At 43.9% G+C, this 24,380-nt stretch overlaps 1 protein-coding gene across 1 annotated transcript; it reads left to right on the top strand.

Annotated features, from left to right (window-relative positions):
- The first annotated feature begins 21,726 nt into the window (after positions 1–21,726).
- Positions 21,727–23,094, top strand: LOC136157586 (zinc finger protein 420-like). The gene has a single exon (XM_065919423.1). The coding sequence runs from the start codon at positions 21,727–21,729 to the stop codon at positions 23,092–23,094; it is 1,368 nt and encodes a 455-aa protein (XP_065775495.1).
- Positions 23,095–24,380: the final 1,286 nt, after the last annotated feature.

Here is a 24,380-nt window from a genome sequence, read left to right as displayed (position 1 = left end):
TTTGTTTTGACTGTGTGGATCCCAACAAACTGTGGAAAATTCTTAAAGAGATGGGGACACCAGACCACTTTATCTGCCTCCTGAGAAATCTATATGCAGGTCAAGAGGCAACAGTCCAATACTCTGGTCACCTGATGTGAAGAACTGAGTCATTGGAAAAGACCCTGATGCTGGGAAAGATTGAAGGTGGGAGGAGAAGGGGACGACAGAGGATGAGAGGGTTGGATGGCATCACTGACTCAATGGACATGAGTTTGAGCAAGCTCCAAGTGTTGGTGATGGACAGGGAAACGTGGTATGCTGCAGTCCATGGGGTCACAAAGAGTCAGACACTACTGAGCCACTAAAATGAACTGTCATAGCTTTTCTCCCGAGGAGCAAGCGTCTTTTAATTTCATGGCTGCAGTAACCGTCTGCAGTGATTTTGGAGCCCAAGAAAATAAAATCTGTCACTGTTTCCATTTTTCCCAGGTCTAAGTCTGGGAAAGTATAATAACCTCTGTCTAGGAGTGTTAGTCCTTTGCGCTACCCAGAAACTCTCCTAACTCAGGAGGACAGAATTTGATTTCCCGGATTCTCAGAAACCTACTGTATTTGCCACATTCTCATCTCTGTCATCTGTTCATCAGAACGCACCCCCCCTCCACTAGCAGCCTAAGACTTTGGAGGGATCAAAGAGAGCTTCCTTGCAGTTTCCGCCATGCATTTCCAGAGAGCCCTCATGTTAGGTTTCAATGGGTTGTGTGTTCCTCATTAAGAAAAACAGCATCACACACAGCATCTGGGACTTCCTTGGTGCCTCAGTGGGTAAAAAATCCTTGTGCCAATGCAAGAGACACAGGTTCGATCCCTGATCTAGTAAGATCCCACATGCCTCGAGCAACTAAACCCCTGCACCTTGAACTGACACCAACCAGTCCTGCGAGCACATGCACTAGATGACCCCTTCCTTGGGACCACCAGTCTTGCTGAACGCCAGGGTCTACTGCACAGGCCCCCCTTCAGTGACACCCTCAGAGCTCACCAGAATCCTGCTCATCTTTCTTTGAATGGACCCTTCCACACTCAGCCTGTGGGACCCACAGCACTTCACCCAGGGTCAGGTCTGAACCCCAAGTACTGGAATTTTCTCTGCCTGGTTGTAGTCTTGACCTTCCTCAGGGACCCTCAAGCCTTGCTGTGAATTCCCTGAGGACCTAAACTCAGAGTCATAAACTCACCTCCTGCAATTGTCCTTTGTTCTTCTGTTAGCTAAAACTTTTCAGGGGCTCATTTAAGCAAATGTAAGTTTAACAAAGTCACAAAAAGAATAATCAACAGCCATGATGGGAAAATTCTGAACCAAGATTTATAAAATCTTACCCTGTATCATTCTTAGCACATGTGTCTTGTAAGGCTTAAAGGGACTGTTTTCTCATGGCCCTGGCATACTTTGAATGCAATACATAAATATCTGAAGATATATACATAATATAATTTATATAACACACATTGAATACAAGATACAAATATCTGAAGGTATACATGTTAGCAGTGAGAAAACCAAGAAGGAATATGTGAGTGTATGTGTATTCTTACATGTTTAACTTAGAGAATTTAGAAATGCTAGATCAAAACTGGTCATATCAGAATTGCCGATGATTTATTACAAACTATAAAACTTGGCAATTTGTCGACTAATCTGTTTTGTCTACTTTTCATGGAATTCATTTCCTTAAATGCCAGGCGGTTATGTTTTTTAAGAACTTCCACACGGTCCTCCTTCATGACTGCATCAGTTTACATACCCTCCAGCCATGTAGGAGGTTCCCTGATCTCCAAGCCACTGTAGGGTTTCTGACATTATTAGTGGGCTTTATGCACATTGTTCTTCTGACTGGCATGCGGTGATACATCCCTGTAGCTTTGCTCTGCATTCCTTATTGTTCAGCGCTGGTGAGCATCTTTCTTTGCCTCCTGCCCATGGAAAGAGCAAGCTGCCCGCCCAGCCTCAGCAGCTGTGGGGCACAGGCTCAGTCTCCCCACAGCACGTGGGGGATTCCTGGGCCAGGGGTGCGGCCCTTGTCCCCGCAGGGTCAGACGGGTTCTCTACCACCCGTGACCAGTCTGCTTAGCTTTTTTTTCCTTTTGAGACATATATATATATATGTTTATATATATATATATATATATATATGTTTATATATATATATATAAACATAATTGCTTTACAATATTCTGCTATAGTCTGTGCTTTATGACGTCATCAATCAGCCCTGAGTATACATAAATTTTCTCCGTCTTGGCCCTCCCTCCCTTGGTCTCACTTTCACCCCTCTGCTCAGCACAGAGCACCAAGCTGAGCTCCCTGTGGTAAACAGCAGCTTCCCACCAGCTAACTATTTTCACCATCAGTTCAGTTCAGTTGCTCACTCGCGTCTGACTCTTTGCGACCCCATGGAGTGCTGCACGCCAGGTCTCTCTGTCCATCACCAACTCCTGGAGCTTGGTCAAACTCATGTCCATTGAGTCAGTGATGCCATCCAACCACCTCATCCTCTGTCGGCCCCTTCTCCTCCCCCTTTCAATCTTTCTCAGTGTCAGGGTCTCTTCAAATGAGTCAGTTCTTCATATCAGATGGTCAAAGTATTGAAGTTTCAGCTTCAACATCAGTCCTTCCAATGAATATCAGGACTGATTTCCTTTAGGATGGACTGACTGGATCTCCTTGCAGTCCAAGGGACTCTCAAGAGTCTTCTCCAACGTTTTACCCATGGTGGTGTATATATGTCAATGGTACCCTTTCAATTGGTCCCCCTCTTCTCCTCCTGCTGTGTCCACGTCTGATCTCTATATTTGTGCAAATATTGTCTTAACGGATATGTATGGAATTAAAAAAATAGTATTGATGTACTTATTTGCTGAGTAGGAATATAGGCGCAGAGGAAGTTCTTCAGCTTTTACATGTGAAGCTTTCAAGGCATAAAATACATTGACAATCATTTCATGCATTTTTCGGTTGTAGCCACAAGTTCTGGGGAACAAACTGACTCAGAAGGACAATGCAGATAGTGGAGTGCAGTTTATTAAATGGGGGGGGGGTGGGGGGACACAGTCTCCTCTTAGCCAAGGACCCCAAACAGTTTTTGTGAAAACCTTATATACCCTAAGTGTACTTGTTCAAACCCACCTCCCCAAACTGCTTGAAACTAGTCTAGATAAGGGAAAAGAGAGATACGATCAAAGGTAACCCATGATTCATGTGTCACAGGACTAAATAAACAGTGGATATTTATCAACAGGCCTGTGGTCATATCCCAATAAACAGAATTGAATTTACCACTTTGTTCTGTTACAGAGATAATTAACATATTCTTTTTGGCAACAGAGTCCTAGTATAATTCCTGAGGCTCTTTTATGGGGGCGGGGTGGGATCTGAGTTTCCATTGGTATGCCATTTCTACAGACACCAGGGCGCAAATTTCAGAGTCCACTGGGAGGGTGACCATACGTGTAGGCTAATGCTCATAGCCTGGCCTAAGACGGAGGCCAGCTCTGTCTGTTTCCTCCTTCATTACTAAGTGAAAGAAACCCATTTGAAAATGCTACAAAAAGTACGATTTTTACAATATGACATTTTGGTGTAGGTAAATGTTCTTAGGTGTGCTCAGTTGTGTCTGAATATTTGTGATCCCAGGGAATGTAGCCTGCCAGGCTCACCTCTGTCCATAGATTTCCTAGGAAAGGATACTGGAGTGGGTTGCCATCTCTTCCTCCAGGGGATCTTCCTGACCCAAGGATTGAACCTGAATCACTTGGATGTCCTGAATCGAGAGGCAGATTCTTTACCACTCAGTCACTGGGAATCTAGTAAGACACATAGAAGAGATTAAAAAGGTCCATGGTTACTGTGGGTTTCAAAGGAGGGACTATGAAATCCTGTCTAGAGAACTTTCATTAACACAAATGAAATAATTTGTGTTATACTGTCATGATGGACCCATGTTATTAAACATTTATCAGGAGGTTTGGAGTGCACATTCCTAAAATAGGAACACAGGGGCAAACTAGAGAGTTGATCTATTTACTGCCCGTGTAGATTCAGCAGTGGTAACAAATGCTCGCTCTGGTGGGGAAAGCTAAGTAGGGAGATTGTCCACATGTGGGAACAAGAGGTATATGGGCAATGTCTATACTTTATTCTCACTTCTGCTGTGAAACTAAATCTTCTACAAAGTTGGTACTGGTGAATGCATGCCGGACCAGCCGGGAGATTACAGCGAGCAACACGACGCGTTCCTTTAGGCTAAGAAATAAAGACACAGGACAGATGGGGTCGAGAGGATCGCTGCAGTCAAACAATGCTCCATTATTTCTCTAAGCTTCATTTATACTTAAACCAAGAAGGAGGCATCCCAAAAAAATTCTTCCCCATGTACATCATCTTTAAGATAACAATCACTAGAACTCTCACTAGGCGCCAGAGCACAGGAATAGCATCCTGAATTATTCTAAGGGTAATCGTAAAAAGGCTGTCTGTCTGCGTCTTGTGTGCATTCAAGGCTTACTAGTGTTCTGTTTAACTTTGGATGGTAAATTCCAGAGGGGTGGCGGGACAGAGAGCTATGTCCTTGAAGGGACCCTTGATAATCAATCAAGGCAGCTCCGAGAGTCAGCTCTTTCAAGCCGCTCCCAGAAAATGCAGACTGAATATATTTTAGAATATATAATATGAGAAAGATGTATATGCTTCTATCTTTAATATTCCTTGGTCATTATACTTTAAAGATGTGGGAAAATAGAGCTCTCTAAATGGAGCAGACAACAAACTGGAGCAGTTGATTCAGAAAACCTAGAAAAACACACACAGGAAATAGAGCAACATTCTCAGGTGTTAACTCATGTGTGATGTAACTTATGACAACACGGATCATTACTTCTTTGGTTGGTCATCAGAGAGCATTTAGGGCACCGCTTTCAGAGGCATTTGGCTCCGCCCAAACGCACTGTGAATCTAGCGTGTCCTGCTCAGTTCAGTTCAGTTCAGTGGCTCAGTCGCCCTGAACTGCAGCACGCCAGGCCTCCTGCTGCCCCTGGTTTCTTTTCCAAGAAAGCGGGGATGGAAATGCCTCCAGGCTCCTGGTCTCTGAAGTTGGAGGTGCCACGCCTGCAGAGAGGTGGTCACAAAGCAAATCATTTTGTGAAAACCCGTGTCCCCAGGCTGCAGAGGGGGGTGAGAAAAACTAAGGACAGGGGAGATCTATGGGGAGAATTCAGCAAGTAAAGCCTGGCAAGGATCCAAGACCCCCAGGTGATTCCCACCACTCATTCACCTCTCCCCTCCCAGACCCCAAGGGTACAGGCAGGCTGTGGACCACCACACCCATCCTAGAAAGAGCCCCTCCCCCGGGAATCAGGTTGACTTTCTTTGTTTCTAGAAGTTCCCTCCCTAAACCCTCCCTTCCTGAGGTCTCTGGTATGAGGTTTCCCCTCAGGGCTCTTAATGCAGGTGTTCCTCTTGCATTTTTTTCACAACCCTCAAGGCTGGGTCTGCTAGCTCAGAAGGAGGTCCATTGTCTCTTTTCAGCTGTTCTCTGTAACTCGAGAAGGAAGGAGAAGAGCTAGCCCGGACGATCTGCAAATAGTGTAGAGCACCACGATGTGATTAGCATTATCACGTTCCTCTAGATTCCCCACTACAGATTGGGAACACAGAAAGTCGAGAAGGGGCTCAAGCGCGTGAGGGAAACAGGAAAACTTTTTCTTCTCTTTCCCTACAGCAGTTGCAGGTTAAACAGCTGCATGGATGCCTTTGAAGGTATTTTCTCAAGATGCAGATATGAGTTTGGGATGTAACATCCCCAGAGAAGACGCAGAGCAGGAGGAAGAAGAGGAGGAAATGGCAGCTTCTGAGGTACGGGTCCTGTCTCGGGTCTGGGGCTGTGTCTGCTTTTCTTCCTGAAATGCCTGGAGTGAGAACCTGCAAACCTTTAGTTCTCTGCTTCTAACTTTTCTGCCTGGGTGTTTGTTATCAACTTCTTTATTTTTTCCTTTTCTTCTTCTCATAGTGAAGCCTGGCTCTTTAGACCACTTCTCCCTTGTGTCCCAGAATCTTGTCTCCCTTGTCTGTATCCTGACTTTCTACGGAGCATGATGAATTCTCAGCATGAATTAGCGACTTTCAACCGGTGAATATATTGCCTTTGTGAGAGAGAAACACGGAGAGGCACTGGTATCCGAGATTCCCACTGGGATGTGGTTCGGTGTTGGGATCTTAGGGAACTAGGGGAAATGCCATGATGAGTTTCCATGGGGATGCAATTTCAGCTCTTTAGGAGTTAGAAAATGCCCTTATATATTGAATAAACTCAGTGATCCAGAATTTTTCAGAAAATGCTCAGAAATAAAAAGAAAACTAGGGGATACTGTCCTCTCTAATGCTAAGACTTAGTAGTTAAGCACATTGTCAGGTAGTTAGAATAGGGGAAAAGAGTCCAAAATGGCGGTGGCTAAAAGACCTGGAAGGGAAAGCCCGCGAAAATAGAACAAAGGTCCTAGGACTGCAGTGAGAACCTCAGGTAAAACAAACAGCGCGCCCGCCTAGGCCCGATTTGCATAAGACAGACCCAGGGGCAGAGAAACGAAAAAGAGGAGCCAAAGCCCTCTTCCTTCTTCTCTCTCTCTCTCTCTCCCACGCGATGGGGCGATCCTCTCTTCGTGTCTTTGGATCAACATTTCCTCACAACTCGAAGGTGGATTTTCCGGCTGTTATCTACATAAATAGAGCTGTAACACTGATTTATTTAAGTGCTATAACACGGTCTGTCCTCTGAGAGCTCTGACTCGACAAGGGGCTTTAATATCCATCACTCGAAACTTTTGTTGTGACAAGACAAAGATCCGAGGAACATACACTCTGGTGACAACATTGTTAGGATCCAAACAGAGGAAGTATATATGAAATGAATTTTGCATAAAACTGATATTTTTTATTTTAGGTTCAAGTTATAATTTCCTTATTTTTTCCAAAATGCCCAGGTTCTGATAGTGCTTCTTCTGTGTGATCCATTTACACCGTGACAGATGATGTCCACTGGCTCTGGTGATTTCTCTGAGATTACCAGGCTATAAAGTTCATTTTTTTCCCCCTCTGTCTTTAGACAAGGCTGTGGTAAAATTGAATGAGGAACATGTGAAAACCCTCACATTTAATGGAGAAACTCCACATCTTCTTGGTTTCTCTTTGCTTTGGACAATTAACACTCACTGTGTTGATGATAGATACTGGGTTTTGGGAGTGGGAGTTTTCATCACTCAAGCCCAAGTGTGATGTTTCCAGTACAGTCCACGCTCATATCACAGAGAAAGTCTTACGCACATTTTTGCATTTTTTTTTATCAATATATTTGCAACAATCCTATTGGTGCTAATCTGTTTTCACCTGTGTTGAAATTCTAAGATACAGCTCTACAAAATGATACTTTTTCAAGAAATTAAAGTTTCAGAACCAAGAGCTCTAATTTATCTCATACCATTGTATATGTTTGCACCCTAGTGTATTTAAAATATAGAAAGAATATCATCCACAAGTAGATGTATATATTTTAACCCATTAAAAATAATCTCGATTTTATTGACATGAATATGAATGACTGAACTGAAATGAAAATGAAAATGAACTGATTTTATTGACATGAATATCGATGTTATTGAAATGAATATGAATGAACTCAGCTGAATTGAACTGAACTGAACATGAATCAGTTCAGTTCAGTTCAGTCACTCATTCGTGTCTGACTCGTTGTGACCCCATGAACCGCAGCACTCCAGGTCTCCCTGTCCATCACCAACTCCTGGAGTTTACCCAAGCTCATGTCCATTGAGTAAGTGATGCCATCTAACCATCTCATCCTCTGTCGTCCCCTTCTGCCTTCCATCTTTCCCAACATCAGGGTCTTTTCAAGTGAGTCAGTTTTACGCACCAGATGGCCAAAATATTGGAGTTTCAGCTTGAATATCCGTCCTTCCAATGAACATCTAGACTGATTTCCTTAGGATGGACTGATTGCATCTGCTTGCACTCCAAGGGACTCTCAAGAGTCTTCTCCAACACCATAGTTCAAAAGCATCAAATCTTGTCTGCTCAGCTTTATTTATAGTCCAACTCTCACACCCATACATGACTACTGGAAAAACCATAGCCTTGATTAGACGGGCGTTTGTGGACAGAGTAATGTTTCTGCTTTTTAATGTGCTGTCTAGGTTGGTCATAACTTTCCTTCCAATTTCGTGGCTGCAGTCAGCATCTGCAGTGATTTTGGAGCTCCCAAGATAAACTCAGCCACTGTTTCCACTCTTTCCCCATGTATTTGCCATGAAGTGATGGGACCGGATGCCGTGATCTTAGCTTTGTGAATGTTAGCGTTTCCTTAATACTCTTAAGTATACAGTCTCATTGTAATATATGTCTGTAAGCATGAAAATGTTAAAATTACTTTTTTTCTTGTTTTGTTATTCTCCCCAGTTATATAAAGTTCTTTTTAAAAAAAACACGTATTTATGTTTGGCTGTGTTGTGTCTTGGTCGTAGCCTGCAGAATCTTGGAGCCATGTGGGAGACTTTGTTGCAGCAGGCACACTTTAGCTGTGGCGTGTGGGATATAGTTCTCTAACAAGGGTCTGAACCCAGCCCCCTGACTTGGGAGCTCAGACTACCAGGAAAGACCCTATAAAAACTCGTATACACTTTCTTTAGTGTTGTCTCTGTGTATTCGTGCTTTACTAGTTAAATTTTAGTTCACATAAACTGAAGCAAATTCAAGATCTGTCATTTAATGAATGTTTGACAAAATATTTGCAAAACGGTGGAACAACAATGTTGTTGATTTTCAATTATTTATGTGCTGCATTCAAGACCTTGTAAAAACTTTTAGAAAGACATATAGTATATACTAAATAGTTCAAAGGATTATTGCTGTTCTGGGTACTATTCTATCAGACCTATCAATTTTGTAAAACACTTAAAATGTAAAGTTAAGTGTAAATTCTTACCTTAGTGATTTACCTCTTTGCTATTCAGAATGGTCACTCATGTATCAGAGTTTTCAACATTACTTGTTTAAATAAGCTTGTTAAAAATGTGGCACATTGGCCCCACTCCAGAACTCTTAGATCAGAGCATCATGCTTTTTAAAACTATTTCCTGGTTCCTTGATAGGGGGCTTCCCTGGTGGCTCACATGGTGAAGAATCTGCCTGCAATGTGGGAGACCGGGGTCCGATCCCTTGGTGGGGAAGATTCCCTTGGAGAAGGAAATGGCAACTCACTTCAATATTCTTGCCTGAAATATCCCTTGGACAGGGATGCCTGGCATGCTACAGTCCATGGGGTCCGAAAGAATCAGGCATGACTGAATGACTAACACGCCTTCCTTGATAGACAGTTTATTCTGTGTCACACGAGTACAACTCTCAAAAATAGGTAGGTCAGTGTTGATGTGATTGTTTTATAATTTCTCTTCCAGATCAGAATAGTTTTTATAGCAGTGTATGGATCATATCTCATTCTCTTTTCCTGGGGTTAGAAATACAGTGGAAAATACGGCAGTATAAAAATTATATTCTTGTGTAACACCAGACATTCTCCGAAATCAAAAGCATTTCGCTTGCTGGTTTCATCTTGGGTCACATTAGGAAGTCTTCCCAGGTCCACATGGCTCATGTCCTTTATATTTCAGGGGCTGCTGACATTCCAGGATGTGACCGTAGATTTCACTCAAGAGGAGTGGGAATGCCTGGACCTCGGTAAGCGGGACTTGTACAGGGACGTGATGTTAGAGAACTACGGGAATCTGGCCTGCTTGGGTGAGGATAACTTGCTTCCAGAATCCCTTATGTATCCTCACGGTTTTGGTTCATTCATTCTAGAATGTCTCCTGGAATTTTCTACTTTGCCCAGTAGAGGTTAAGATCCCTACTTTCCAGGGGAACTAACCTTCTTTCTTGATGTAACCTGCCTCCTTATGTTCAGTCGCTAAGTCATGTCCAACTCTTTGCGATCCTGTGGAATGCAGCAAGCCAGGCATCCCTAGCCTTCTTTAATTCCCAGAGTTTGCTCAAATTCACATCCACTGAGTCAATAAAACTATGCAACCATCTCATCTTCTGCCACTCTCTTCTCCTGCCCTCAATCTTTCCCAGCATCAGGGTCTTTTCCAATGAATTGGCTCTTCGCATCAGGTGGCCGAAGTATCAGAGCTTCAGCATCAGTCCTTCCAAGGAATATTCAGGGTTGATTTCTTTAGGATTGACTGGTGTGATCTCCTTGCTGACCAAGGGACTCTCAAGGGTCTTCTCCAGCACCACAGTTCAAAGGCATCAGTTCTTTGGTGCTCAGCCTTCTTTATGTTCCAAATATCACATCCACACATGACTCTTGAAAAAACCATAGCTTTGACCTTTGTTGGCAAAGTGATGTCTCTGCTTTTTAATATGCTGTCTTTGTCATAACTTTTCTTCCAAAGGGCAAGCATCTTTTAATTTCATGGCTGCCGTCACTATCTGCAGTAATTTTGGAGTCCACGCCCACATCCCAAACCTAAATCTGTAACTGTTTCCACTTTCCCCCTATCTATTTGCCATGAAGTGATTAGACTGGATGCCATGATCTTAGCTTTCTGAATGTTGAGTTTTAAGCCAGCTTTTTCACTCTCCTCTTTCACCCCCATCAAGAGCCTTTTTAATTCCTCTTCAATTTCTGCCATTAGAGTGATATCATCTGTATATCTGAGATTGTTGATATCTCTCCTGGTAATCTTGATTCCAGGTTGTGATTCACCCAGCCCAGCATTTCGCATGATGTCCTCTGCATAGAAATTAAATAAACAGGGTGGCCATGTACAGCCTTGATGTACTTCTTTCCCATTCTGCCACCAGTCAACTGTTCCATGTACGATTCTAACTGTTGCTTCTTGACCTGCATATTCTTCATTCTAGGTTCGTGGTAATTCTGTAAGTTCTGTGTTATAAAATAGTGCCACTCTCCTCATAAAACTGGAATTCACTACCGGCTTTTGCCTTAGTAGTACTTGAGCATAATATCAGAATCTGATTTTGATGCATTTGTCTTTTAAAGATGCTTTCAAAAAACTGTTTGGTGAAATCATTTTTTTAATGCTATTTTAACTTTCTACCTTGACTTCTCTCTAACCTGAACACATATTGGATTGGAAATTGATGAATATCTCAGAAAACACATATTGCTTTTTCTGATGAACAGGTCTTGTGGTCTCTAAGCCAGCCCTGGTCACGTTTCTGGAGCAAAGGAAGGATCCCTGGGATGTAAGGGGAATAGAGACAGCCATATACCCAGGTATGTGTCTATGGATGAAGCAGATAACTCGGGTGAAAGGGAAAAGCATTGTGGAGGAAGTCATACTTTGTCATGTGGTTTGAGAAGGTCTGCTTCAGTGGAGATGATTTTGGATTAGCATAGGTTTATTTCTGTCACTGTCATAGAGCATCATCTCCTGACCCATTGCTGATTCTTTTTATAATTTCTGTATTTTTTCTCCAGTGATTAATTTTTGCATTTGCAGTTAGAACCAAAGTATTTGTCTTCACCTGGAACAACCTGCATGGCCTGATAATGCGTCCATTTTGGGGAGGTTTTAGAAAATCTGCATATTTCTGAGTAACTATATTAAGCCCCTTTAAAAGTCCTGATTCTGTCCCTAGTCAGAAGTGTGTGGGTGGAGCTGTGAAAAAATTGGCAAACTTCTAGGAATACTGGGGACAGATGTTTTTGGTTTTCTACCATGTAATTTCCAGTCCACTGGAAACTACACATATGACCTTAAAAATTTCATACTCAAATTGTTATTTCACTGCACTATTATAGCTATGCTTTCTGGGAAACAAACTCACTGAGAAGGACAATGCAGATAGTGGAGTGCAGTTTATTACACCGGCGGGCCCAAGGCAGAGTCTCCTCTTAGCCAAGGGCCCCGACCAGCATTTGTGAAAATCTTTTATACCTCATGTGTATGTGTCCAAACCCACCATCCCAATCCCTTGATGCTTACATAGGAATGGTCAATACAATCACAATAACCCCATCATTCACGTGTTATGTGTTCAAACAGTTAATAATCAATAAGCCCACGGTTACATTCCAACCAGTTAATAACCAATAACCTGTGCTTACATTCTGATAGTTAGTGTCCAGAGGCAGGGGTGATTAGTGTCTGTTTGCTCTTAGGTGATGAGGAACCTGGATATGATCTTCAAGGTTCCCCTGCCCGGAGGGGGTCTTATCCTTCCATTGTCTTTCCCACAGGCACTAAGCAGAGAGTTCAGAGTCCACTCGAGAGGTGGCCGAGCACGATCAGCACAGACAGGCCTGAGATGGAGTCCAGGCCCTATGAATTCCTTCTTCATTCCCCCCTCTTGATGCTCCTAACTCATATTATGTGCATCATTCATAGGAATGTATTGCACCCCGGCTCTCCAACTGCCAATTAGGGAGAAGGACATCAACCTTTGGGTTACAAAGTTCACAATACATTGTACTATTCAGGGTCCACAAAGCAGAACTATCAAGGCAACTCTAACAGTGGTAAATATAGTTTTCCACAAATCGCTCTTCACCCCAGATAGGACGGAAAACGAGAAAGCAATGCTCTCATTTGACATTGCTTTTATTTGGTTTTTCATATCATCTAAAGTAGTCGATACATTGTCAGATAAGTCAGGAGTGTGTACACAACATTCAACCTTAATTATAGCACAGGTCCCTCCTTGAGCAGCTGTGAGTATGTCCACAGCCATTTTATTATGAATTAGTGCTTTTCTCATTTAGATTTGCTCTTCATTTAAGGTTTGGATGGCGTCTGCTCTATCTTGGAGGGCCTGTTTGTGAAATTAGTCAAGGACTCTACTTTATTTATTTATTTATTTATTTATTTATTTATTTTTTGAGAGTTACAAGTTAAGTTTTATTTGGGACAAAATGAGGACTGCAGCCCGGGAGGCAGCATCTCAGATAGCTCTGAGAGACTGCTCCCAAGGCCTGTACTTTAATCATAATATATTTGTTGTCCCTTCAGAGGGTACGAAAAAGGCAGCAATATACTCATACCATTGAAACACAAATCTTGTCCACCTAGCATGTAAATAAGGTAGATTTACTGGGGCTTGTTGTGGGTTAGGCTTTTGCTACATTGGCATTTATATCAAATGTAACCCCATGACCCGAGTCTATTGACTGTAGGTCTTATATCAAGAGAGCAAGGAGAGGTTATGATTGACAAGAGAGAGGAACGTCTCTTTGTCATCCTACAAAAGAGCAGAGTGGTTTAAAACCTGCTTGGCGGAGCGGTGACACCCACCAAGGAAGTCCATCCTTCACAGACATAGGCATAGTCCTACATACCCAGAAGTTGTAGGTGTTCTGGAAGTCCGTGAAGGAATGTGCCCATGTGGTGTAAACATTGTCCTGAGTTGAGACAGAAGTTAAATTCAAAATCACGTTGATGAGGCCAAGCAGCAGGAGTTGATTGTGCGGCTGCATCCCGAAGGGGCTCGTCCGGGATCTTCTTTTCCTTCTTCTTAAGGATGGTGTTAGTCTCTCGAGAGTCAGTGTGGTCCCTCTGTGCAGTCCACTCAGCGTTTTCTGGCTCTGTGTGGTATGCTCGCTTCACCCTCGTTGATGGATCAAGGGACAATACCTGCAACTTTTTAACTGCCGTAGGGGTAGTTAGAATAACATAAGGGCCCTTTCACCAAGGGGCTAGCAAATCATCTTTCCAATCTTTGACCCATACTTAGTCACCAAGTGTAAACTCATGAATCTGTTCCCCAAGGGGGAACGGCACCCTTTCTTGTACAAACTTAGTTACACGATTTATTACCTTACCCAGTTCCATCTGCTGTGAAATCCTATGCCCCTTACCTGAGGCAAATTTGTTGACACCTGTTTTATCATGGAAGGAGGCCTCCCATACACAATTTCGTATGGAGAATAGCCTTGGGACTGTGAGGTCATCCTGAGTCTGAGCAGAGCCGTCGGAAGCACGTCCACCCAGGAGCAGTCAGTCTCTCTGATCCACTTGGAGAGTCTCTTTAAGTGTCCAGTTGGCTCATTCCACCATCTCAGAACTCTGGGTCTATATGCAGTGTGCAGTTTCCATTTGATGTTTAAAGTTTTGCTTACTTGGTGTACTAACTCAGCTACAAAAGCCGGGCCATTGACTGATCCAATGCTGGTAGGAAATCCAAATCTGGGAACCATTTCCCTAAGCAGGCACCGGGCTACTTCTGATGTTCTTTCAGTCCAGGTGGGAAAAGCTTTTACCCATCTCGGGAACGTACATACCATGACCAGCAGATAATGGTAGTGTTGGTGAGGTTTCATTTCAGTGAAGTCCACTCCCAGGTGTTCAAGGGGCAGTGTGCCTTTCAGTTGAATCCCCGGAGGATTTTATCTGAATCTCCGAGAGGCAGCTTTCACCTGTGCGCAGGCAGCATGACCCAGGTGGGTCTCTTGGTGTGTCTGACTTACCAGAGTGTGTGCCAGCTCCTCCAGTACCAATAATTTGCCACTTGGCAATTCCCACCATCCATTTTCAGTCTTGATGGCCCCTTGCGCTTTGGCTCACCTGACAGCCATTGTCCTTGTTTTATCAGGCTAGTGCCATCAGTATATAGGACCAAATTAGGGTCTGGAACCTTGAGCCCTTCTTTAAAACAAACCCCAGATGCCTTACCACCTCTTTGTAAATCTGTGCCTTCTTCGGCACCGGGTGACCTGCTTCCATCAACAGCTGGAGCAGTGCTTTTGTCCCTTTCCAGCATTTTCCTCGGTCTCGGCAGCCAGCAGCAGGTCATCCGTGTATTGTAGGAGCCAACATCCATACTCTTCCGGATGGAATGAGTCCAGGTCAGAAGCCAAGGCTTCCCAATAGATTGCTGGGAAGTTTTTAAACCCTTGTGGGGGAGTCCAGATGAGCTGTTGTTTGGTGCTCCCGACTGGATCTTCCCATTCAAAGGCAAAGATGGGCTGTGACGCTGGGGCGAGATGTACGCAGAAGAAGGCATCCTTGAGATCTAGGCAAGTGTAAACTTTAGTCCTCGGTGGGAGGAGGCTAAGTAAAGTATAGGGGTTTGGAACAGTGGGGTGTAAAGTCACAGTAGCCTGGTTGACTAGCCTGAGATCGTGTACAGGCCTATAGTTCTGTCCTCCTTCCCTGTTGACTGGCAGTATTGGCGTATTTCAAGCCGACTGGCACTCTAGTAGAATACTTGCTTGTTTCAATCTATTGATGTGGGGCAATATGCCGGTTCAGGCCTCTATCCATAGCGGGTATTGGCAGTCTCTAACGGGGATGGTGCCTGGTTTGAGTTCCATTATCCCTGGGGGGTGATGTTTAGCCAGCCTGGCGGGAGGAGGTGTTGTCTTCCACCCAGACCTCAGGGAATAATTGACTTAGCTCCCTCGTGCTCTTGTGGCCAACCCGGTTCTGCCTTCAGAGGCTCATGCAACCTCCACTCATCTTGGGTTGGTATTGAGAGAGAGAGCAAAAAAGTCATAGAGTCCGTCCAGAAGGTGGGCCTCTCCTCATGGGAGAAATTCATTTGTGCTCCTAGTTTGGAGAGCAAGTCTCTTCCCAACAGGGGTACTGGGCACTCAGGAATGTAGAGGAATTCATGAATCACTTGGTTTCCCACCCCCCCCCACAACTGTCATTTTGTAGGCTGGCAAAACGATTTAATCATCTCTTCTTCCTATACCCCAGTTACAGCGGTAGTCTTTTTGGACAGAGGTGCCACAGGTTTTGTTACTACCGACAGTTCTGCTCCTGTATCCACCAAGAAGTGAATGTTTTGGTCCCCCACTTTTACGGTTACCATGCGCTCTCAGGGATGTGATATCTCTGAGCCCTGGCAGCCCTAGTTAATTTCCAAGTCAGCAAGCCCCACAACTGCGGGAGCTTCCTCTTCCTTCCTTGCCTTAGGGCATTCATTCTTCCAGTGGCCAAAAGCTCGGCACTGGGCACACTGGTTTGGCTATAACGGGCCCAGGGCCTCCCTTGGGACCGGCTGAAGGACTGTCCTATCCTTGGGGCAGATGAGGTTTTCTGGAGGGCCGGAGATAGACTTTCCCAGAGCAGAGCTTGCACCATGAGTCTCTTGTCTGTTCTCTTTCGTTCCCTCCAGTTCTCTAGCAGAGCGCGGTCTCTGCTTAATTCTAACATCTCCCTCCCCCTCTTGTCAGTACTCCCCGGGAGAGACGGGTATAGCTTGGGCGGTTCGGTTGGAGCCGGATCCTGGAAGTGTTGGCCAGAGGCTTCTGTCACTGGGATCAGAGACTTCCCTAACGGAGGCTCTTCGAACTCCGGGAAAGCTGGCGGAGGAGCAGCAGCTGTTGCAGAAACTTCACCTGGTCCTGGATCGGGCATTAAGGAGGCCTCCGGTCCTGGTGGAGCACTGGGAGGCAGGCGTGTCATTATCCAGCATCGGGGAGGGGTCAGGTCATCCCCGTCCAAATCCTGTAGAATTTCCTTTTTTTATCATCAGTCAATTTTTGTGCCCTTCATATTTTTCCCTTTCCCTTCTGGATACAGAATCTTGTCCAAGTAGGAGGGTCTCAAGCTAATCCTAGCCATGAGTCAATAGATGGATATTGATCCAGGTGTCCTGGCTCTCCTGTGACTACTGTGTAGATTGCTTCCAGTATTTTTATGTGTACGGTGTTCTCTGGTGGCCATCCTGCTCCCATGGGGGCCATTCGACCTCACAGAGTATGTGGAGGCAGTTAGGCTTCATCTTCACCCCATAGTCTCCTCCTATTCCCTTCTTTAAAATTGTCACTCCAGTACAGTTGCCTTAGATTCACTTCCCCCCATCTTGCTTAATGTCTCAGACCTCTTGTACTTTTCCTTTTCGTTCTGTCTACGAAGTTCTCAGTACCCTATGTACTTCTCATATTTCCACTCAGTGACACTTAAATTGCCATTCTGCCTTCTTCCTAATTGGGGTGAGAAGAGCCTTACCTGCCAGACCCCAGAGGGAGAAGGGGGATCGGCCTGTCTTCAACTGCCGGTCAGCATAGCTGAACCAGAACATCACATGGTCCAAGACTGTTTCTCCCTTTTAAAGTCCATTCTGCCTTGGTGGGCTTGATTAGATGCGAATGAAAACACAGATGGGTTGAATATCCCATGACCCAGGCCATCTCCGGAAAAGCCAATTCATACTCAACTCTGTATCACCCTCCTTCTAGCCTAACAATTCCAAGGGGGTCAAGAATTTCTCAGCAGACAGGACACCTCCTGGGGGAGGGCAGAATATGAGCATACAAGGACCAGTTTCCTATCCTAAAAATTCCCTGGCGATCACTTGGTAATAATTTTCCCCGAGACGGCATGGACACACCTCCTAAATGACCATCACAAATTTCCTTCCTAACCCTAGCACGCTCGTCAACCTGTGTACCAAGCAATCGCTGCCTGCCTATTCCAGGCTCCTGTGGGTCCCCGCTCCTTCTAGTCCCTCCCAGGGGGTGATCAGGCCCCCTCTTCCACCCTGCCGGGTGGGTTCCTCCTCACCTGAGCGCTCAGTTCCCCTGCTGCCATCCACTACCTGCTGACGTGAAAGGTCCGGGCATTGAAAAGCAGAATCCTTCCTGAGGGGCATGGCGCCTTCCACCTTCTAGGAGATTCAAGCTACAAAGCCTTGGGGTGGCCTCAAATGAGACCTGTCTCCTCAAAGTGAGGTGCTTCCCGGCCAATGCACCAAATGTTATAGCCACGCTTTCAGGGAAACAAACTCACTCAGAAGGACAATGCAGATAGTGGAGTGCAGTTTATTACACCGGTGGGCCCAAGGCAGAGTCTCCTCTTAGCCAGGGACCCCGACCAGCAGTTGTGAAATTCGTTTATACCCCATGTGGACGTGTACAACCCACCACCCCAATCCCTTGATGCTTACAAAGGAAGGGTAAATGCAATCACAGTAACCCCGTCATTCACGTGTTATGTGTTCAAACAGTTAATCATCAGTAAGCCTGCGGTTACATACCAACCAGTTAAGAACTGATAAGCCTGTGCTTACATTCTGATAGATACTGTCCGGAGGCAGAGGTGATTAGTGTCTGTTTGCTCTTAGGTGATGAGTAACCTGGATATGATCTTCAAGGTTCCCCTGTCCGGAGGGGGTCTTATCCTTCCATTGTCGATCCCACAGGCACTAAGCAGAGAGTTCAGAGTCCACTGGAGTGGGTGCCGAGCATGATCAGCACAGACGGGCCTGAGATGGAGTCCAGGCCCTATGAATTCCTTCTTCACATAAGACACCTCACTAAAATGAGAATGCAAATCTGAATTTTATGTGAAAGTTTCTCTTTCTTTATATGAACTAACATTAAATGTGTTAAGTATATATGTCCCAATTCACTAATGCTAGAAGGCTTTAATATAGCTATTTAACTCACAGAGTTTTGAAAGAAATTATTGACGTGGGAGTTTATAACATGTCCCAGAGTGCTTTTTTCTGATTTTTCTTTACTATTAAGCTTATAGATTATATAGAGAAATCTTTAAGAAGAAATTTTTCTGTTCCAATAATGCTATTTTACAATGTTATGTTAGTTTTTCTCTACAAAAAGAATAAGTGATACATATACACATTTCCCTTCTTGAGGAGATTTCCTTCCCATCTAGCTCACCACAGAACATTGAGTAGAGTTCCCTGTGTTCTCCCCATATTTTTCAAGTCTCAATTCTCATTTGATTTGCTTACAACTCTTACCTTACTAAATCTATCTTGTTTGTTATGAAACATCCCAGGACTTTATAGTTCATGCCATCTATTTCTGATTAGTTCTAGGTCAGTATCATTTACTATTTTAGAGTCCATTAAAATATGCTTAGATAACAACATGAGTGGTAAGTGGGTTAAATAACTAATAGGCATTAGCTTTTGTGAAAATGTTTTGTTTGCAATTGTGATTACTTAAAACAAATATTACTCATTATACTGCTCAACTTCTCCTCACTTCGGTGTTCCTGTAGGTTTCTATCTTGACTTATCTGCACCATACTCCTTTGTCATCTCATTTGTCCAATGTTCTGTGTTTGTGGTCTCTGTTCTGCAAGCTGCAGATCCTAGTTCCTCTTGCTCTGGTGTCTGCTCTGTGGTGAGTGAAGTGGTCCAGGGACTTGTGTCCTTATCCTCTTGAGAGGGGGTTGATTGTTACTATTGTGACCAGAGCGTGCCCGAATCTTGAGGGCCGCGTCGCCTTTCCTCTGTGGCTATCACTGTCTGTGGCAGGATTTGCTTCCTGATTGGTGGAACAGAGGCCCCAGATCTGAAATGAGCTCTGCTCTGATCTGTGGTGCTTCTGATCTAGTGGGACTGGAACACACCCACTGGGAGGGAAGCAACTGGGTTTTGCTCCTCTGGGGATGTTCTCCTCGGAGAGTGCTCTGCATGTCATCTCTCAGGTGCTGTGCCAGCTCTCATGTGACCCTGTGATGACATTGATCTTGGCCCCACCTGAACCATGGGTATGCTGGCACTTGACCCTGGTGTCTCTCAGATGTTTTCACCAGGTCACCAGCAGAGATCCACTGTAGTCATATCCCGGGTGTACATTCATTGTGGAGCTGAAACTGCTGTGGTGCTATGGGGGCAAAGAAGACTGTGACCTGGGCCAAATGCCTCATGTGCATGCCTACAAACTCTACAGTTGCTAAAGCCAGACTGGTCTTGACTGCCAGAGCCTCATTTCCATCCAGATGTTCTGTTCGGGCTGAGTTTACCAAGCCAGTTGTGGGGTGGAACACCATGGTTTGTACAGATGCAAGAAGAGATCTCAGCTCTTTTTGCTTAGTTGCAGGGCTTTGGGGCTCAGCTGTGGTTTCAACATCACCTATACATTGGGACCACCCACAGGCGTGTGTTCTGAATGTGCCCCTGGATCCCATGAGCCTAACCTGGAGGGGCGGAGGCTGGGGAGGAGGAAGCAGCTGTGGGGGTCATGAGATCACCCACCTAGGTGGGAGCCATTCCTAGCTCCTGGAGAGGCAGGGACAGGCAGAGGGGCAGAAAGGCTGTAAGGAGGTTCTTCCTTTCGGGCATCACTCAACAGCACCACTCTGCTTCTCTGGTGGTTCAGGCTTCCTCCACAAGCATCCCATGTGCAGAGCTCCTCCCTCCCTCCCATCCCCTCAGGATGTCTACTCACGGCAAACGCAGTCCTCTACCTGGGTCTGCTCTCAGAACGCCACGTTCCAGCACCCAGCCCTTGTCTGCAGCGGAGGACACCCTCTCAGGCTGGGTGGGCAGGGCAGGGGACAGTATCCTGCGTACACGTCTCACTCTGTCCTTCATGCTGGTTGCCGTGTTCTCTTCCCACAGAGAACAAGGCTCCCCTTCTGTCCCAACTGAGCTCCCCCCAGTGAGGGGCTTCCTTGGATGTGGAGACCTCTCCTCTCTTCAGATCCCCCCATGGTTTTGCGGGTCCCATCCAGCTTCTTTTCCTCTTCCCTTTCCTCCATCACTCTCTTGTCCTACCTGGCTCAGCAGGAATCTTTCTTGTCCTTTCAGGTGTCCAATTTCCTCTGCCCATGTTCTGCAGGGCTCTGTGAGAATTTTTCCACTTCAAGATGTATTCTTGATGCTTTGGTGGAGAGAGATGAACTCCACGTCTTCTGAATGCTCTGCCATCTTGAACCCTTCTATCTCGGTTTTAGGCTTAATCTAGCCAAGTGTATGCCGATTTTATGCAAATTGTAAACTATATTCCCCAAGAGTAGTAAGTAGAATAACTTACTATTTGATATCTTTCAGCTGTGTCTTCTCACGACACCCAGGTTTTGAGGTCCCAAAAGACAGGATTAGAAGATTTACTCCCAACAGCAAAGCTAGGAATACATGAAAGATTTCACCTTGCAAATTTACATTTAACCAAAGACTGGGAATGTATGAGGGCATATAAAGAGCCCAGTGCATGTTATGATGGACACAACCAAGTTGTCTCAGTTTCCCATAAAGTAAACATTATCGCCAAAAGAAATCAAGGATGTGAATCAAATAAGGCAAAACCAATTTCAGATGACCAGTTCCAGCCATCAGCATCTGCAGATAAGTGTATATTTGTCTGCAAAGATCTACATCATCTCTTGAAACATACACGTTCTCTGAAGGGAAATGTGGAAAATCGGGAAAGTCATCTCGTCTCTACTGCAAATACTCATTCAAACCTATACTCTGAGCATAGGTGTCTATTAAATATACATTCAAACATATCTGGAAACCAGAAACTTAAACATGAGGGGGAAAGTTCCCAATACAACCAATTTGAGGGATCCTTTACCAAGGGTTTCTTGTTCTTCAACCAACAGCTCTTTTCTCCTTATTCCAAAATCTGGAATGTTGATAATAATGGGAGAGACCTTATTCAACCATCATTGTTCAATACATACGGAGGTATAATTAGTGTGGAACAACTTTCCAAGTGTAACAAAATGAGTAATGCCTTAAGCAGGAGCTCTACCCCCATTAATTACAAGAGTATACATGATGGAATGAGAAGCTCTTCATGCAATGAAACTGGCCATAATGTTGACCAAGACTCATATCTTGTGAAACAACAGGGACATCAGTTTTCAGACAACAATTCTAAACAACATAAGTGTAGGAATATGTTTTGTCAAAGCTCAAATCTTACTATTAATACTCATAAGAGTATGGATGTTGGAGAGAAGGCTTATAATTGCTATTATTATGGTAAAGTTGTTAACCAGTCTTCAAAACTTATTCAACAGCAGATAATTCAGAGTAAGCGGAAACATTGCAAGTGTCATACATGTGGAAAAGTCTTTAGTAACTCACCCAATCGAAGTAGACATAGGAAAGTTCATTCAGGAAGGAAACAATTCAAATGTACAGCATGTGGCCAAACCTTTAATCAGAGTTCATATTTAACTGAACATCTGGGAATGCATGCTGGGGAGAGACCTTATAAATGTACAGCATGTGGCAAGGCTTTTAAGCGGAGTTCAGCTTTAACTGAACATCAGCGAGTCCATACTGGGGAGAGACCTTATAAATGTGCGTCATGTGGGAAGGCTTTTAAGCAAAGTTCAGCTTTAACTGAACATCAGCGAATCCATACTGGGGAGAGACCTTATAAATGTACAGCATGTGGCAAGACTTTTAAGCGGAGCTCAACTTTAGCTCAACATCATCGAATCCATACTGGGGAGAGACTTTATAAATGTACAGCATGCGGCAAGGCTTTTAAGCGGAGTTCAACTTTAACTGAACATCACCGAATCCATACTAGGGAGAGACCTTATAAATGTACAGACTGTGGCAAAGCCTTTATCAATTATTTATTTCTTACTCGACATAAACGAATCCATTCTGGGGAGAGACCTTATAAATGTCCAGAATGTGGGAAAGCCTTTATCTATTATTCACTTCTTACTCTACATCAACGAATCCATACTGGGGAGAGACCTTATAAATGTACAGCATGTGGCAAAGCCTTTATCCGTTATTATTTTCTTACTCGACATCAGCGAATACATACTGGGGAGAGACCTTATGAATGTACAGCATGTGGCAAGGCTTTTAAGCAGAGTTCAGATTTAACTCAACATCAGCGAATCCATACCGGAGAAAGACCTTATAAATGTACAGAATGTGGCAAAGCCTTTATCCGTTCTTATGTTCTTACTCGACATCTGCGAATCCATACTGGGGAGAGACCTTATAAATGTACAGCATGTGGCAAGGCTTTTAAGGAGATTTCAACTTTAACTCAACATCAGCGAATCCATACTGGGGAGAGGCCCTATAAATGTACAGCATGTGGCAAGGCTTTTAAGAAAAGTTCAGATTTAACTCAACATCAGCGAATCCACACTAGGGAGAGACCTTCTAAATGTACAGACTGTGGCAAAGCCTTTATCAATTATTCACTTCTTACTCAACATCACCGAATCCATACTGGGGAGAGACCTTATAAATGTACAGCATGTGGCAAAACCTTTTCCCAGAGTTCAGGTCTTTCTCGACATCAGAAAGTTCATGCTGCAGAGAAATGTTAGAAATGTAAGGAATACTAGTTTTCAGCTTGAAAAAGGAAAGAACTTCCTAGCATGATGTGAGAAAAGAGCTGCTGACAATCCAGGAGTGATAGCCACCACCGGAGCCAGACGTGTTCGTACCCCCGACTGCGCATGGTCCTGCAGATGAAATGTGTCCTCAGAGGTACCGGCCAGACTCAAAGGAACAGGCCAAGAGCAGACTTGAGTTGTCTGCAGGTTGGTTAAAACCGACTCTCCCAGGGGATTTTGTCATCTTTTCAAGTATCATCAGTAGTTAACTCTGGGAAGCCTTGTTTTCCCGCTTTAGAGAATGCTGGGTATAATGAAACCGGTGAAAGATTGAGTTTTGGTTTAAAGTAAGTGCTCTTTCCAGGTGAAAACTACTTTTTTGGGTTTGTTTTAAAGGTAAGAAGAGGAAGGGGAAATGTTGCTCTTTTAGTTTAATCATTACATTCGGTCTATGATGGCATTTGATTATTAGACACAGCAGTGCCACTATTACGCTTCTTGAGTTGTCAGAAATTGTCAACATCATTACTTTATGGCAAAGATAACTGTCTGAAGATAAATGGCTCATATTTTGGTGCAGTGTTTGATGTTCAAAACAAAATGTTACAACAATAAACAAACGTGAACTCAAAAAGAGAAAAAAAAGAAATGTTAAGGAATGTGGCAAAGGATTTCCTCACAGCCATCATCTCACTCACAATCAGAGAATTCATACTGCAGAGAAAGCCTAGAAATGAATCAGTGACAAAAACTTTGGTCCGAAATATACAATTTTGAAAAAACGAGTGTTATCTTCGGAAAGATACCTGAATGAAATAAAAAAAATGTAGAGAACTGCTTAATCAAACATCAAAAGTAACTCAATACCAGAGAATTCATACTAGAAAGCATGTCATTAGTACCACTTTTGTTGAATTACTCTAAGAAGAAACACTGTAGCAAGTATTCCATAAGTAAAACACATACAAAATTGATATGTTAGTATGGATTGCAAGATGAAGGGGTGGATATTTGCAGAGGTATAATTATTATTAATATATCCTTGCTTATGTTAACGTTATTTCAGATTATTAAGGAACCAAAACGAATGTAATTCAACTCTCAAATTACTACATGTTGTGATTTGTTTCTACTGTATACACGAACTTATGTTTTTGATGGTTGTTGCCCAAGGGTAAGAGAAGCCCTTCTGTATTAAGTGGGAATCATTTATATTTATTCTCCACTTTACAAGATTTAGAACACAGTCGTGTTATATACACACTGAACCTCTGAAT

Source organism: Muntiacus reevesi, chromosome 2 (assembly GCF_963930625.1).
Source record: "Muntiacus reevesi chromosome 2, mMunRee1.1, whole genome shotgun sequence".
NCBI lineage: Eukaryota > Metazoa > Chordata > Mammalia > Artiodactyla > Cervidae > Muntiacus > Muntiacus reevesi.
Note: the sequence above shows the minus strand (reverse complement) of the source record. Positions and strands in the feature narration are given on the sequence as shown.